Consider the following 17,865-nt stretch of genomic DNA (forward strand, 5'->3'; position numbering starts at 1 on the left):
GTTGGATGGCATCACCAACTCGGTGGACATGAGTTTGAGCAAGCTCTGGGAGTTAGTGATGGACAGGGAAGCCTGGCCTGCTGCAGGCCATGGGGTCGCAGAGAGTTGGACATGACTGAGCGACTGAACTGAAATGAGCTGAACTCAGCACCTACCACTTTGTGAATGCTCATTGATAACTACTGCCACTGTTAAGAACAGCATATAATCAATCTAATCACAATCAGACCACTTCCCATGCTGTGGAATTTGGCTCTGTTCTGATTAACTTGGACATTCTTTTTCTTATCAGTTGCTCAGCAGTTGACCCGAAAACTCATTCTCTAAGCAGTAGCAACATTTATAATCTGACATTATTAAGTTATGTATCTTTTTTTCTCAAGGCCATATTATGAATTTTATCTGGCTTCTATTTTGAAAACTCCAGCTTTTGTAAAACAGTTGTAATATTGATATTGGTATTTATTATTACTATATTTTGTGTGATGTTAAAAGCAAAATGCTGTGTACACGTAACTGGCATTACACAGTGTAAATGAAACCGATTAGTGTCATTTCATGGAGGCTCTGAAGATCGCTGGTACCATAGTCCTTTATGGCTCAGTGCAGAGAGGAATTCACCAAGAGCACAGTGGTAGATAAGAAGTGATCTATTAGAATGGCACACCTGTGAGGCCTCCAAGCGGCCGGGTGAGAAATGCCGTGCTCTGAGAACTTAGTGGGCTACAGTTTCATAATCAAAGGAAAAGTGAGGAGGGGGAGAAGGTTTCTTTGTCTTTCTTGAATAGATGTCATGTTTTCGTCATCAACTCCTCCAGATTGGGCACAGGAGTTTTCTTGTCCCTGTGTGATCAAGCTAGGTCCACAAATTTGTTTTTCATGTGTGTAGAGAACTTATCCTAGGGATCATTAACTTACTTAGCTCACTGGGCAAGATATGTGTCTCATGCCACCATCGGTTTATTGTTTGGGAGCTTGTCCTGTGCCTTTGTTGCTAAGCAAGCCTGTTTGGTTTTGTGGTTAAGCAAACCTGCTTTCTTGAATAATAATTAACTTACAGAGGTCTCCCGTATTTTTCTATTTTCTATTTCTAATCCCTAATGGGATTAACTGTTTAATCACCTATCGTGTCCCTTCATTCTGTCCTTATATCATTCCCCCCTCCAGGTGTTTACCCTTTTATTGTTAAAAAGGGGGTAAGGGGTGAAGTTCTTTCAGTCAGTAGCTACTTTCAGCTGAGAATGGGCATAGGCCTGTCAGGGGAAGGAATAAACACCTGACTGACTGTCCCTTTTTTTAAATTTATTTTTAAATGAAACAGGTGAATATTTGTAATGATAAAAGGTATAAATCACAAAGATAGAAATCATAAACCACCAGACACCTAGGAACAAAGAAACATGGATACATAAAGCAAAAATCAGGACAAATATAAGGGAAAAGAAAAAATAATCATAGTGACACATACATTTCTCTGAGAATATTTTATCAAGTGCAGGAAAAATAAGAACAGAACCATCTTGAATGATGTCATTAATAATTTAAATGTAATAGATTTCTGTTTATAGTATATTAATCTTATATCCTACACAAATATATGTTATCGCTTTTCTATTTGGAGAACTGCAAGTCAGTGTCACTCTGGTTAGCATTATCTTTTTAGTTCTCTTAGATGTTAAGCATTGAGGAATTTAAAAAAAAGTTTAGGAATCTAAAAAAAAATACAACAGTATGCATCAGAAAAGTCATTAAAAGAGATTATCACCATAATTTTAAAGATCTGAACCATTTTTTCCCCAGTGGTTTCCAAATCCAGAAGGGGGTCAACTTGAGGCCTCAATCTGTCTGTTTTAATTAAGCCCGGAGTCTCAGTGTTTTATATTTTAGGGTCTGTTTGTCTTTTATCTGTTAGAGATTTAATCTGTTCCTTTTTTTCTGTTACTATCATTTGGTGATGAGGGTGACTTTTTGTCCCTCGAGAGATAGAATGGTTCCTAATTTAGTTAATAAGTCCCTTTTATTAAAGAAATAGGGTAATTAGGCATAAAGAGAAGGCGGTGTAGAAGCAGCCGGTTTTTGATGTTACAGAAAAGGGGTCCCAGGAAAGTGGGCCCCTATCTCTTTCCTGACATTCCCATTACATATTTCTTATAGTTGATAAGGTTTTCAGTCCTTTGGGTTAAGACCAAGAAGATGCAGCAGTGTTCAGGAGAAATTCTGTCAAGTGGCCTGCCATTCCAGTGACCACCTGAGGCTCAGGGTTAGTTGTATATGTGCCATCTCTGGGCAGGGCTGCTTCTAGCCTTGGGCCCTGTCAGCCTTTGGATCGTGACACCATCTATGGTTCTGAGAGGCGCCCGTCACTTGTTGGCATCTGGGGCCTTGACTCTGCCAGTGCCCTGGCTGTTTGCAAGGGCACATGGGTCACACTGTTTGTTCTAGTGTCCCTTCTGTCCACACAGGGCACACTTACTTTGTCTAGGTGCCCAGTGCCCATGGCCTTGTGTCTCCCATGTCCAGTTTGGCCCAGAAAGTCTGGCCTCTGCTTTGGCGGTCCCTGAGTAGACAAAGCCATCGCAGTCATCTGAGCCTTTTCTTTTTCTCTTTGGGGGCCTTAAGTGTTTTTGTCCATATCCCAGTTATTGAAAACCAGATAAGCCAGTTGAAGTAAATCACTCATAGATGGTCTGAGGACCAGCAGTTTTTTTTTTTTAATTTTGTGCCTGATGTTTGGGGCGGACTGGGCTTGTTCTTTGGGGGAGGAAAAGTCCATATTTGTGTACTTTTTATTTTTTTATTTTTGTTTCTTTTGTGTGTGTGTACTTTATAAAAGCTTTTATTAATCACCCTTGAAAAACTGTAGTATTTTCATCCTGTCCCTGTTTTTTTTTTTTTTTAAAATAACAGGGTTCTCTGTAAACTATTTTATACCACTTGTTAAACAGTTAATCATATGGTCCCATCTAGCCTTATCAATAAAATTTGCCTGATGATTCCATTGTGAGTCTGCCTCGGGGGACAGTGTTGTTCCCTGCCTGGTGTACTGTACGGCTTTCCTGGGTTGCCATCTGGTTAGCATGGGCTTGGAGTCTTGGCTCCCGCCTGTGAGACAGCCCTTGTTGGAGCAGTCATTTCCATGAATAAAGTAGCTTTCACCGAGGCAATAGTTAGCTATATAAGAGTTTCCTTCACATGTTAAAAAATCCACCATATAATTTAATTAAGATTTGTACCTAACAACTTTAGATGTTATCCCTTCTACAGTAGTCCCCCAACCAGGTGTTAATGTCTAAGAACTTGCCACAAAGGAATAGTACAGAAAAAGTCCCCAGTGAACTGGTCTGACTGCAAACTGGAATAAAAGATCAGCGTTTTTAAGGGTCGGAGGGAGGGAAAGACTGACATTAAGGCTCAAGAAGTCATCTTCTGTTGGGCACTTTTAGTAATTGGGGGAAAGTACCTCAAATCCTGCCCCCCTCCCCACTCACCAAAAAAGTTGATTCCCTTCAGGTTTTTGGGGGGTGAGGGGAGGGGGCATGGTGTACTTAAGAATACCTGATAAGAGGTTTTTTTATCTAGTGGGACGCAGTTCATTAAATGTTTATTTTTTTAAAACCATATATCCTCTGATTATAGATTATAAGCATTTGGTCTTTTTTCAAAGATAAATTACAGTGATCAGCTTCAGAAACAAGCTTAGAATACCTTCTTAGTAACTCAGTTAAGTTTTACAATAATATAAAATAACAACCAAGGCTATTTCAAAAGTAAGTTTTAAACAGTAGATATGTTCCCTGTCCTGATGATTTTCAGAGTTTGCTGAGGCAGAGTCCCCTTCCGTGGTGGCCCATATGGTAAATTCAGGAGACCTGGGTTTGATCCCTGGGTTGGGAAGATCTGGTGGAGGGCATGGCAACCCACTCCAGTATTCTTGCCTGGAAAATCCCATGGACTGCAGCCCTCCAGGCTCCTCTGTCCATGGGGTCGAAAAGAGTTTGGACACGACTGAGTTGACTAAGCCTCAAGTAGCAGAACTAAAATTTAATATTTATAAAAATACAATTTTCCCCAAAATTACACTTACTTTTACCAAACATAGCCAAATTAAGATAGATTTGTTTGTAAAATAAGAAGTCTGGTTAACTGATCATATAGGCTTGTATGTTTTGTCCAATAAAGAAAAAGGATACCCCAAGTGAAAAACACATTTTTATCACCCCTCCCCCTTTTCTTTTTTTGATGAGGGCATTAGTTTTGTAACCAAGAAAAGCTTTAACCCACTAAATAAAAAATGGGGTTTGTCAGGGAGCTGGGAAGAGTCAGGCAGCTGTCTTGGATTTCCCATAGCCCTGATTATTTAATTTACAGCTTAGTTTTTAAAATTTAGGACTGAAATCTTATAAACCAGTTTAGAACTTGAATCCACGTAGTTGGGACTCCAGCCTAGCCAAAACCCATATTGGAACTTGAACCCGAGCACTTTTAGTTGCGATTACACACCTGGTTTTAGGACTTTATGAAGTTCAGATTTTTGATGTCTCATCACAGAATTCAGGAGAGACAAAGTGATGGGTATTTATTTAGAGAGAAGCACAATTCAGAGTTGTGCGCCATCTCAAAAGGTAAATAAGAGGCATTATGAGAAACAGTCTTGAGTTTTAATCAGGGTTAGAAGAAAAGTCTCAGAATTAAGGTGGTTTCTTGCCAAATAAACTGAGATAGAAGAGAAGAATGAATTGCTGTAGTGAATGTAGTAAAAAGTCTTTTGGAGTTAAAAAGGAAAGAAATAGAATGGAAACAGATGTAGAGCATAGAAGGAAAACCTCAGAGTGAAAGAGATTATTAAATCCTGTAACATCATTTAGTGGCTGGCTTTATCCCAGGCTAGCTGTTGAATGTGCACAAGCATAGCCTTTATATTCTTTTTATGTTTCTGTGCAGCCACGACTCGAACCTTGTCAAAGCCTCCAGAGAGTGAAATTCTTCCTTTTCATAAACCATTTCCCTTGTCTTCTGCACCAGCAAAAAGATCTCTTCCACATCTCCTGCCACCTTTCTGTGGCAATCCATGCTGATTACCATTGTTCTTTCAGTTCCTTCTCTTTAAACATTTATATCATCAATCCCCTGGCCTATACTTAGGTACCTGATCAGAGCTCCAAAGCATTCAGGGTTGATCGGCCCGACTGCAACAGGCTGTCATCAGAGGAGCGCCCTCCCTGGAACTCTTGGCCCATGGCATCCCGTGGCTCTGCTAGGACCTGACCCTAGACCTTCTTTTCTTGCCACGGGCCTGCCGCAGTTACCAGCTGAAACTGATTGATGTCATTTCAGGAGGGCTCTGAAGAGCTCCAGTACCACAGTCCTTCATGTCTCAGTGCAGAGAACAATTCAGTGAGAGCAAAGTGGTAGCTAAGTGATTTATTAGAATAGGACGCTTGTGAGGCATGTAAGCAAGTGGGTGAGAAATGCCATGCTCCAAGAACTTATTCACTGGAAGGACTGATGCTGAAGCTGAAACTTCAGTACTTGGACCACCTGTTACGAAGAACTGACTCATTGCAAAAGACCCTGATGTTGGAAAGATTGAAGGCAGGAGGAGAAGGGGACGACAGAGGATAAGAAGGTTGGATGGCATCACCAACACAATGGCTATGAGTTTGAGCAAGCTCCGGGAGTTGGTGATGGACAGGGAAGCTTGGCATGCTGCAGTCATGGGGTCGCAAAGAGTCGGACACAACTGAGCAACTGAACAGAACAGAACAGAACTTAGTGGGCTACAGTTTTATAAAATCAAAGGAAAAGTAGGGAGGGAGAGAAGAGCTTGTGTTTTGAGTAGACATCGTGTTTTCATCATCAGCTTCTCCTCCAGGTTGAGCAGGGGAGTGTTTTTGTCCCTATGTGGTCAAGCTATGTCCACAGATTGTTTTATATGTGTGCGATTGTTTTATATGTGTGCGATTGTTTTATATGTGTGCAAAGAGCATGTCCTATGGATCATTAAATTAACTGAACTCACTGGCAGGATATGGGTCTCTTGCCACCGTTGTTTTGTTTTGGGGCGTGTGCTGTGCTTATGTTGCATAGTTTTGCTAAGCAAGCCTGTTTGGTTTTGTGGTTAAGCAGACCTGCTTTCTGGAGTAATCATTAACTCACAGGGGGCTCCCATATTTTTTTTACTTAAAATCTCCTAGTGGGATTAACTATTTAATGACATATTTTGTCTCTTCATTCTGTCCCTATCATAAGCTTTGGATAAAAATATCACTCTCTGTCTTATTTTTCCAGTTAATTGATAAGGCAATTTTATTTATTGGATGTCTGATATTTCCTTCTTGAAGACAACCTCCGCTCCTTAATTACCCCCAAACAACAGGCTTATTCAGAACGAAAAAGTAAGGTCTTTCATTGTGGGCAGAGAAACTGTGTATCAGAGTCTTCTGGCACTTTGTCTCTACTGTTGCCGTCCTTGGTTTGTGTTCACCCTGGTCCCGCACAGTTTGAGGGAAGTCTGTTTACTTGTGATACCTGTGCAGTCTGCGATCCTACAGGACTGTGGCGGTGCCCAGCTGTAGGCTCCATGGTGAATACTTTGTGTTGTCTCTTGTGTTCCCCTTGCCTGATACTGTGCCCTTTGGATTGTGTCTGGAGGGGTTTCCAGCTGTAGCCTCACACTGTGGTAGACTTCATCTCCCTTTCCTGATTCTTCATGTAATGGTATTTTCCCTGTGTTTGGAGCTGTCTTTTTTGATTCTGTAGTCAGTATATAATGTTTGCCCAAAATTTGGGATGAATATTACCCTTATAAGACTAGAGTCTAGAATCATTGTGAAGAAGATTGGTAATCCCTAGCCGAAGTAACCCTAGTAATTGGAAACAGGTATCTGGATTGATTCCAGTCAAGGAAGTTAGGGTGTAGTCTTTTGGTGGAGGTCTAGAGTGGGAGGCCCAGTTTTGTAGTATTAGAAAACAGCTAGACAAAGAATGTTAATAGCCCAGAGATGGTTTGTGGGACCTTTAACCATCATTTTCCTGTGGCAAAACAGGAACTCTTCACTGGATTTTTCTAGTTTCTTTTTCCTGGTTAATACAAGTTAGCCCATTAAGTTTTTTTAAATAACTTTTTTGACTAAGTAATACATTCACGTGGTGCAAAAATCCAAAATGTACAAATGAATAGCTAGTGAAAATTCTCTTCTACTCTTGTCACCCTGACCATTTGCTTCCCTTCACTGAAAGTATAGCCAGTTACACTTATTATGTATCCTTTCTGTTAGGCAACTCTTTAATGAGTATTTTTGGTCTTAAAGCAATTTAATATCAGAAAGAATCTGCTGTATAGTATCAGCCTTTAAGGCATGGAAAAGAAACATGTGCCATTATAAATAAGTAAATTGACTCTCTGGTCTATATATTTAGCTCATGTGATTTGGTTACATGAGTCTTGAGAAGCTAAATAACTCTTAAATACATTACTGACATGTGATTTTGCTTTTTTCTTTTGGATCCACAAAGTTAAGAAATAGACTTCCATATATCATGGGATGTTTAGTAGGTGGATAGCAACTAGTTTCTACATGTTACTAAGTTTTATCTATCTCTAATAGCAGTGTATTTCCCTTTGGTGATGAATGTTGTGACAAAGAAGTATAATTTATTCTTTCAGTTTATTTATGGGTATTACTGTTTACATTTAGAAAATTAATCAATAACTTTACTATTTGGAGTGCTGAGTCTCTGGCCTGCAATTAAAATGGTGAATGTTAACCAAGAGAAAGAACAGAAGTTTGCTAAGCATTTATGGCAGTCTTCTTGCCTGGAAAATACCATGGATGGAGAAGCCTGGTAGGCTACAATCCATAGGGTCACAAAGAGTCCGACATGACTGAGCGACGTCAGTTTCACTTTCACTTTATATTTGGGTTATACTCTCATGGAGTCAGACTTATTCAGTGTCTGAGCCTACATTTTATTTAAGTAAGGCACTTAAAAAGTAAGAGACTCTCAATTGTCAGTCAGTAATTTCATGCTATTAATCCTTATTGATTCATTTCCTTTCTTAGGTTTGAAAGAGAAGATAGTGAGGAGCTTTGAAGTTTCCCCAGATGGGTCCTTCCTGCTTATAAATGGTGTTGCTGGATATTTTCATTTACTGTCTATGAAGGTGAACCATTATTAGCTGTTGCTTTTTCTAGGATAAGACATTAGTCCAAATAGGAATAGCCTTGAACCATAACTCATGGTGTCCTTAAATCAGCATCCCAAGTGGAAGAACACAGTGGGGCTTGGAGAGAAGTTGTGGGCAATAGGGGAAGAATTTTTTTTTTTTTTTAAGTATAGGGAAGAATAAAGTTTAAGTAGGTGCTACAAAACAAGAGAGGCAGATCATTTTTATGCTACACATTGTGATTCTTCTTTACAGCTCCTAACAATGTGATAAGTAATATTTCTTATTCTTTCAGACGAAAGAGCTAATTGGTAGTATGAAAATTAATGGGAGGATTGCAGCATCCACATTCTCTTCAGATAGTAAGAAAGTATATGCATCTTCAGGTAAGTTAACAAGATGTGTTTAAATATAAAATTTAATCAAAACTGAGTTTGATTTTAGACTTCTGTGTTAGTAAGAAAATCATTTTTATTTTTAAAATTCATTTTTCATTGCTGGTTGCCTTCTCATTTACTAACTAACTAGTAATGGTGAAAGGTTAACCACTTAATGTGTACTATTTGGGGAAAAGATGGGAAGAAGATTGACATTTGAAAGATAATTCATTCTGAGACTTTTTTTTTTAAAGAATTGCATTTAGGGTCCACCCTCTTTTTAAAATAGTTTTAAAATAAGTATTTCGTTATTTTTGACTCTTCTGGGTCTTTGTTGCGGTGTGCTGGCTTTCTTTAGTTGTGGTGCCTGGGTGCCACTCTGGTTGTGGTGTGCAGGCTTCTCAATGCAGTGGCTTCTCTTACTGCAGAGAGTGGGCTCTGTGGTGAGCCGGCTGCAGTTGTTGCTGCGTGTGGGCTAAGTGGATGTGCACAGGTTTAGTTGCCCTGCCGCGTAGGGATCAAACTGGTGTCCCCTGTATTGCAAAGCAGTCTGTTAACCACGGAACCACCAGGGACGCCCCATTCTGAAACTTCCTTATTTTCTTTATAAAAGTTGCTTAGAATCATTATTTGTTTTCTTTTAGCCTGCTTTCACTTGGATGCTGTCTGGAATTTTCTTAACTACTGACTGAAAACAGTTCTGATCTTGATATTGCTGTAGTGCTATTTTTTTAAATTTTTTTTTTATTGAAGGATAATTGCTTTACAGAATTCTGTTGTTTTCTGTCAAACCTCAACATAAATCAGCCATAGGTATATATATATCCCTTCCCTTTTGAACCTCCCTCCCATCTCCTGCCCCATCCCACTCCTCTCGGTTGATAGAGCCCATTTGAGTTTCCTGAGCCATACCACAAATTCCTGTTAGCTATCTATTTTACATTTGGTAATGTAAGTTTCCATGTTATTCTTTCCATACATCTATTTCACCCTCTCCTCACCTCTCACCATATCCATAAGTCTGTTCTCTATGTCTGTTTCTGCTTTGCTGCCCTGTAAATAAATTCTTCAGTACCATTTTTCTGGATTCCGTATATGTGCATTAGAATATAATATTTATCTTTCTTTTTCTGACTTTCTTCACTCTGTATAATAGGTTCTTTTCTAGGTTCATCCACCTTGTTAGAGCTGACTCAAATGTGTTCCTTTTAGTGTCTGAGTAATGTTCCATTGTGTGTATGTAGCAATTTCTTTATCCATTCATCTGTCAGTGGACATCTAGGTTGCTTCCATGTTCTAACTATTGTAAATAGTGCTGCAGTGAACAATGGGATACATGTGTCTCTTTCAAGTTTGGTTTCCTCAGGGTATATGCCTAGGAGTTGGATTGCTGGGTCATATGGTGGTTTTATTCCTAGTTTTTAAAGGAATCCCTGTAACATCTTTCATAGTGGTTGTATCAATTTACATTCCCACAGTGTGCAAGAAATCTCATTATAGTTTTGCTTTACATTTCTCTAATAATGAGTGATGTTGAGCATCTTTTCATGTGTTTGTTAGCTATCTGTATGTCTTCTTTGGAGAAATGTCTTTTTAAGTCTTTTTTCCAGTTTTTGATTGGGTCATTTGTTTTTCTGGTATTGAATTATTTGTATGAGCTGCAGGTATATTTTGGAAATTGATCCTTTGTCATTTCATTTGCTATTATTCAAGTGTTCTGCCTTTGTTTTCCTCTAAGAGTTTTATAGCTTCTGGTCTTACATTTAGGTCTTTAATCCACTTTGAGTTTATCTTTGTGTATGGTGTTAGGAAGTGTTCTAATTTTATTCTTTTATGTGTAGCTGTCCAGTTTTCCCAGAACCATTTATTGAAGAGGCTCTCTTTGCCCCATTGTATATTTTTGCCTCCTTTGTAAGAAATAAGGTACCCATAGGTGCATGGGTTTATTTCTGGGCTTTCTATCTTGTTTGATTGGTTTATATTTCTGTTTTTGTGCCAGTGCCATACTGTCTTGATGACTGTAGCTTTGTAGTATAATCTGAAGTCAGGAAGGTTTATTCCTCCAGCTTCATTCTTCTTTCTCAAGACTGCTTCAGCTGTTCTGGGTCTTTTGTGTTTCCATATGAATTGTGAAATTTTTCATTCTAGTTCTGTGAAAAATGTCATTGGTAATTTGATAGTGATCACACTGAATCTGTAAATTGCATTTGGTAGTATAGTCATTTTCACAATATTGATTTTTCCTACCCAGGAACATGAAATATCTCTCCATCTGTTTATGTCATCTTTGATTAATCATTGTCCAGTAATTTACTGTGTACAGTTCTTTTGTCTCCTTAGTTTATTCCTAGATACTTAATTGTTTTTTTGTTGCAGTGATGAATGGGATTGATTTCTTAATTTCTCTTTCTGATATTTCATTGTTAGTATGTAGAAATGCAAGTGATTTCTGTGTATTGATTTTGTATCCTGCGACTTTGCTAAATTCACTAATTAGCTCTAGTAATTTTCTGATACTGTCTTTAGGGTGTTCTATATATAGTATCATCTCATCTACAAACAGAGCTTTACTTCTTTTCCAATCTGGATTCCTTTTATTTCTTTTTCTTCTCTGATTGCTGTAGCTAGACTTCTAGAACTATGTTGAATAATAGTGGTGAAAGTGGACACCCTTGTCTTGTTCCTGATATTAAGGGGAATGCTTTCAGTTTTTCACCATTGAGAATAATGTTTGCTGTAGACTTACCATATGTTGAGGTAGGTTCCTTCTATGCCCACCTTTTGAAGTTTTAATCATAAATGGGTGCTGAATTTTGTCAAAGGCTTTTTCTGCATCTATTGAGATTATCATATGGTTTCTTTCAATTCGTTAATATGGTGGATCACATTGATTGATTTGCATACATTGAAGTATCCTTGCTTCCCTGGAATAAACCCAACTTGATCATGGTGTATGAGCTTTTTGATGTGTTACTGAATTCTGTTTGCTAAAATTTTGTTGAGAATTTTTGCGTCTATGTTCATCAGTGGTACTGGCTTGTAGTTTTCTTATTTTGTGTTGTCTTTGTCTGGTTTTTATATCAGGGTGATGGTGGCCTCATAGAATGAGTTTGGAAGTGTTTTTTCCACTGCAATTTTTTGAAAGAGTTTTAGAAAGATAGGCATTGGCTCTTCCCTAAATGTTTGATAGAATTCTCCTGTGAAGCCATCTGGTCCTGGGCTTTTGTTTTTTGGGAGATTTTTGATCACAGCTTCAATTTCACAGCTTGTAATTGGGTTGTTCATAATTTCTATTTCTTCCTAGTTCAGTCTTGGAAGATTCAACTTTTCTAAGAATCTATCCCTTTCTTCCAGGTTATCCATTTTATTGCCATACAGTTGTTCATAATAGTCTCTTATAATCCTTCCTTTGTATTTCCGCATTGTCTTTTATAACCTCTTCTTTTCAATTTCTAATTTTGTTGATTTGATTCTTCTCTTTTTTCTTATGAGTCTGGTTAAAGGTGTGTCAATTTTGTTTATCTTCTCAAAGAACCAGCTTTTAGTTTTATTAATCTTTACTATTATTTGTTTGATTGCTTTTTCATTCATTTCTGCTCTGATCTTTATGATTTCTTTCCTTTGGGGATTTTTGGTTCTTTTTCCAGTTATTTTAGGTGTAAAGCTGGGTTGTCTATTTGATGTTTTTCTTGTTTCTTAAGGTAGGATTGTATTGCTGTAAACTTCCCTCTTAGAACTGCTTTTGCTGCATACCATAGGTTTTGAGGTGTCATGCTTTCATTGTCATTTATTTCTAGAAGTTTTTTTATTTCCCTTTTGATTTCTTCTGTAACCTATTGGTTATTTCAAAACATATTGTTTGCTCTCCATATGTTTGTGTTTCTTACAGTTTTTTTCTTGTACTTGATATCTAGTCTCATAGCATTGCAGTCAGAGAAGATGCTTGGTATTTCAATTTTCTTAAATTTACTGAGGTTTGATTTGTGACCCAAGATGTGGTCTATCCTGGAAAATGTTTCATGTGCACTTGAGAAGAAGGTGTATTCTTCATTTGGATGGAATATCCTGAAGATATCAATGAGATCCATCTCATCTAATGTATCATTTAAGATTTGTGTTTCCTTATTGATTTTCTGTTTTGATGATCTGTCCATTCGTGTGAGTGGGGTGTTTTAGTGTGCTACTATTACTGTGTTACTGTCAGTTTCTCCTTTTATGTGTGTTAGTGTTTATGTATTGAGGTGCTCCTCTCAGGTGCATAGATATTTAAAATTTTTATGTCTTCCTCTTGAATTGATCCCTTGATCATTATATAGTGTCCTTCCTTATCTCTTGTCAACTTCTTTATTTTAAGGTCTGTTTTATCTGATACGAAGATTGCTACTCCAGTCTTCTTTTGCTTCCCCTTTGCATGGAATATATTTTTCCATCCTCTCACTTTCAGTCTCTGTGTGTCTTTAGGTCTGAATTGGGTTTCTTGTAGAAAGCATATATATGGGTCTTGTTTTTATATCCATTCAGCCAGTCTCTGTCTTTTGGTTGTAGCATTTAATCCATTTACATTTAAAATAAGTATTGATATATATGTCCCTATTGTCATTTTCTCAATTGTTTGGGGTTGATTTTGTAGATCTTTTTTCTTATAAGTCCCTTTAACATTTGTTGTAAAGCTGGTTTGGTGGTACTGAATTCTCTTAACTTTTGCTTCTCAGAAAAGCTTTTTATTTCTCCTATCAATTCTGAATGAAATCCTTGCCAAGTACAGTAATCTTGGTTGTAGATTTTTCCCTTTCAGTACTTTAAATGCATCCTGCCCTTCCCTTCTGGACCTGCAGTTTTTGCTGAAAGATCTGCTGTTTGGGGTTTCCCCGTATGTTACTTGTTGCTTCTCCCTTGCTGCCTTTAATATTATTTCTTTGTGTTTAGTCTTTGTTAATTTGATTAGTATGTGTCTTCGCGTGTTTCTCCTTGAGTTTATCCTTTATGGGACTCTTTGTGCCTTTTGGACTTGATTGACTATTTCCTTTTTGATGTTGGGGAAATGTTCAACTATAATCTCTTCAAAATTTTTTGCATACCTTTTCTTTTTCTCTTCTTCTGGGACCCCTATAATTCGATGTTGCTGCGTTTGATATTGTCCCAGAGGTCTCTGTTCTTTTCATTCTTTTTACTCTGTTCTGCTCTTCAGTAGTTATTTCCACCATTTTATCTTCCAACTCACTGATTTGTTCTTCTGCTTCAGATCTTCTGCTATTGATTTCTTCTAGAGTATTTGTAATTTCAGTAATTGTGTTGTTTTTCTCTTTATGCTTATTCTTTAATTCTTCTAGGTCTTTGTTAATTGATTCTTGCATTTTCTCCATTTCATTTTCAAGCTTTTCAATCATCTTTACTATCATTATTCTGAATTCTTTTTCAGGTAGTTTGCCTATTTCCTCTTCATTTATTTGGACTTTTGTATTTTAGTTTGTTCCTTCATTTGTGTAGTATTTCTCTGCCTTTTCATTATTATTACTTTTTAATTTATTGTGTTTATGGTCTCCTTTTCCCAAGCTTCAAGGTTGAATTCTTTCTTCCTTTTGGTTTCTGCCCTCTAGGGCTGGTTCACTCATTTGTGTAAGCTTCCTATAGGGTGAAATTTGTGCTGAGTTTTTGTTTGTTTCTCTGTTTTTCCTCTGATGGCCAAGACTGAGTGAGGTGGTAATCCTGTCTGCTGATGATTGTGTTTATATTTTTGTCTTGTTTGTTGTTTAGATTAGTTGTCCTGTACAGGTCTTGTATTCAAGCAGTTTCCTTTGTGGGAGTCCTCACTATTTGATATTCCCTAGGGTTAGTTCTTTGAGCCCCCTTTTTGGGGGGGGGGGGTTGGGCAAGAATACTGGAGTGGATTGCCGTTCCTCTCTCCAGGAGATCTTCCTGACTCAGGGATTGAACCTGGGTCTCCCACATTGTAAGCAGACGCTTTACTGTCTGAGCCACCAGGGAAAAGTAGAAAGTCAAGAAACACCTGGAGTAACAGGCAAATTTGGCCTTGGAGTACAAAATGAAGCAGGGCAAAGGCTAATAGAGTTTTTTGCCAAGAGAACGCACTGCTCATAGCAAACACCCTCTTCCAACAACACAAGAGAAGACTCTACACATGGACATCACCAGATGGTCAACACTGAAATCAGATTGATTATATTCTTTGCAGCCAAAGATGGAGAAGCTCTATATAGTCAGCAAAAACAAGACCAGGAGCTGACCGTCGCTCAGATCATGAACTCCTTACTGCCAAATTCACACTTAAAGTGAAAATAATAGGAAAAACCACCAGACCATTCAGGTATGACCTAAATCAAATCCCTTATGATTTTACAGTGGAAGTGAGAAATAGATTTAAGGGACCAGATCTGATAGACAGAGTGCCTGATTAACCATGGACGAAGGTTCATGACATTGTACAGGAGACAGGGATTAAGACCATCCCCATGGAAAAGAAGTGCAAAAAAGAAAAATGGCTGTCTGAGGAGGCCTTACAAATAGCTGTGAAAAGAAGATAAGGGAAAAGCAAAGGAGAAAAGGAAACATATTCCCATTTGAATGTAGAGTTCCAAAGAATAGCCAGGAGAGATTAGAAAGCCTTCCTCAGCGATCAGTGCAAAGAAATAGAGGAAAGCAACAGAATGGGAAAGACTAGACATCTCTTCAAGAAAATTAGAGATACCAAGGGAACACTTCATGCAAAGATGGTTCGATAAAGGACAGAAATGGTATGGACCTAACAGAAGCCGAAGATATTAAGAAGAGGTGGCAAGAATACACAGATAATCATGACGATGTGATCACTCACCTAGAGCCAGACATTTCTGGAATGCAAAGTCAAGTGGACCTTAGAAAGCATCACTGCGAACAAAGCTAGTAGAGGTGATGGAATTCCAGTTGAGCTATTTCAAATCCTAAAAGATGATGCTGTGAAAGTGCTTCACTCAATATGCCAGCAAATTTGGAAAACTCAGCAGTGGCCATAGGACTGGAAAAGGTCAGTTTTCATTCCAATCCCAAAGAATGCTCAAACTACCGCACAATTGCAATCATCTCACACGCTAGTAAAGTAATGCTCAAAATTTTCCAAGCCAGGCTTCAGCAATACATGAAATGTAAACTTTCAGATGTTCAAGCTGGTTTTAGAAAAGACAGAGGAACCAGAGATCAAATTACCAACATCCGCTGGATCATCAAAAAAGCAAGAGATTTCCAGAAAACCATCTATTTCTGCTTTATTGAGTATGTCAAAGCCTTTGACTGTGTGGATCACAATAAACTGTGGAAAATTCTGAAAGAGATGGGAATACCAGACCACCTGACCTGCCTCTTGAGAAACCTGTATGCAGGTCAGGAAGCAACAGTTAGAACTGGACATGGAACAACAGACTGGTTCCAAATAGGAAAAGGAGTACGTCAAGGCTGTATGTTGTCACCCTGCTTATTTAACTTATATGCAGAGTACGTCATGAGAAACGTTGGGCTGGAAGAATCACAAGCTGGAATCAAGATTGCTGGGAGAAATACCAATAACCTCAGAGATGCAGATGACACCACCCTTATGGCAGAAAGTGAAGAGGAACTAAAGAGCCTCTTGATGAAAGTGAAAGAGGAGAGTGAAAACGTTGGCTTAAAGCTAAACATTCAGAAAACTAAGATCATGGCATCTGGTCCCATCACTTCATGGCAAATAGATGGGGAAACAGTGGACACAGTGACTGACTTTATTTTTGGGGCTCCAAAATCACTGCAGATGGTGACTGCAGTCATGAAGTTAAAAGACGCTTACTCCTTGGAAGGAAAGTTATGACCAAACTAGATAGCATATTAAAAAGCAGAGACATTACTTTGCCAACAAAGGTTCGTCTGGTCAAGGCTATGGTTTTTCCAGTGGTCATGTATGGATGTGAGAGTTGGACTGTGAAGAAAGCTGAACACCGAAAAATTGATGCATTTGAACTGTGGTGTTGGAGAAGACTCTTGAGAGTCCCTTGGACTGCAAGGAGATCCAACCAGTCCATCCTAAAGGAGATCAGTCCTGGGTGTTCATTGGAAGGACTGATGCTGAAGCTGAGACTCCATACTTTGGCCACCTGATTCGAAGAGTTAACTCATTGGAAAAGACCCTAATGCTGGGACGGATTGGGGGCAGGAGGAAAAGGGGACGACAAAGGATGAGATGGCTGGATGGCATCACTGACTCAATGGAAATGAGTTTGAGTAAGCTCTGGCAGTTGATGATGGACAGGGAGGCCTGGTGTGCTGCAATTCATGGGGTCGCAACGAGTCGGACATGACTGAGTGACAGAACTGAACTGAACTGAGGGTTAGTTCTCTGATAGTCTAAGGTTGGAGTCAGTACTTCCACTCCAAAAGCTCAAGGCTGTGCTCGCTTCGGCAGCACATATACTAAAATTGAAACAATACAGAGATTAGCATGGCCCCTGCGCAAGGATGATACACAAATTCGTGAAGTGTTCCATATTTTTCTAATGAGATGGATGAAACTGGAGCCCATTATACAGAGTGAAGTAAGCCAGAACGATAAAGAACATTACAGCATACTAACACATATATATGGAATTTAGAAAGATGGTAATGATAACCCTATATGCAAAACAGGAAAAGAGACACAGATGTACAGAACAGAAATTTGGACTCTGTGGGAGAAGGCAAGGGTGGGATGTTTCGAGAGAACAGCATCAAAACATGTATATTATCTATAGTGAAACAGATCACCAGCCCAGGTGGGATGCGTGAGACAAGTGCTCGGGCCTGGTGCACTGGGAAGACCCAGAGGAATTGGGTGGAGAGGGAGGTGGGATGGGGGATTGGGATGGGGAATACATGTAACTCCATGGCTGATTCATGTCAATGTATGACAAGACCCACTGCAATATTGTACAGTAATTGGCCTCCAACTAATAAAAATAAATAAATAATTAATTAATTTAAAAGCCAAGGGGAAAAAAAAAAAAGACTCAAGGCTTTATCTCTGGTCAGGAACAAAGATTCCACAAGTGGTTTGTTATGGCATTGTGAGATTAAAATATATATCCCAAACCGAGGAACCAAAGATGAAAGGAAAAGTTGCTCAGTTGTGTCTGACTCTTTGCAACCCCATGGACTTTATGAAATTTTTAGGCCAGAACACTGGAATGCGTAGCCTTTCCCTTCGCCAGGGGATCTTCCCAACCCAAGGATCGAACCCAGGTCTCCCACATTGCAGGCAGATTTTTTTACCAGCCAAGCCAAAAGGGAAACCCGAGAATACTAGAGTGGGTAGCCTATCCCTTC

The 17,865-nt window shown here is 38.8% G+C and overlaps 1 protein-coding gene and 1 non-coding gene across 2 annotated transcripts in view; both read left to right on the forward strand.

The window, feature by feature from the left end:
* The window catches only part of UTP18 (UTP18 small subunit processome component), a 63,799-nt gene that overhangs the window by 21,139 nt on the left and 24,795 nt on the right, over positions 1-17,865 (forward strand). The window contains exons 8-9 of the mRNA XM_065908567.1: positions 8,064-8,164; positions 8,463-8,553. Of these exons, the coding sequence (XP_065764639.1) occupies positions 8,064-8,164; positions 8,463-8,553 (192 nt within the window). The remainder of the gene's footprint in view (positions 1-8,063; positions 8,165-8,462; positions 8,554-17,865) is intronic.
* LOC136150370 (U6 spliceosomal RNA) lies at positions 16,954-17,057 on the forward strand. Its single transcript, XR_010659804.1, has one exon. It is a non-coding gene; the product is annotated as a U6 spliceosomal RNA (small nuclear RNA).

The sequence above is a fragment of the Muntiacus reevesi genome, chromosome 18 (genome assembly GCF_963930625.1).
Source record: "Muntiacus reevesi chromosome 18, mMunRee1.1, whole genome shotgun sequence".
In the NCBI taxonomy this organism is placed as follows: domain Eukaryota; kingdom Metazoa; phylum Chordata; class Mammalia; order Artiodactyla; family Cervidae; genus Muntiacus; species Muntiacus reevesi.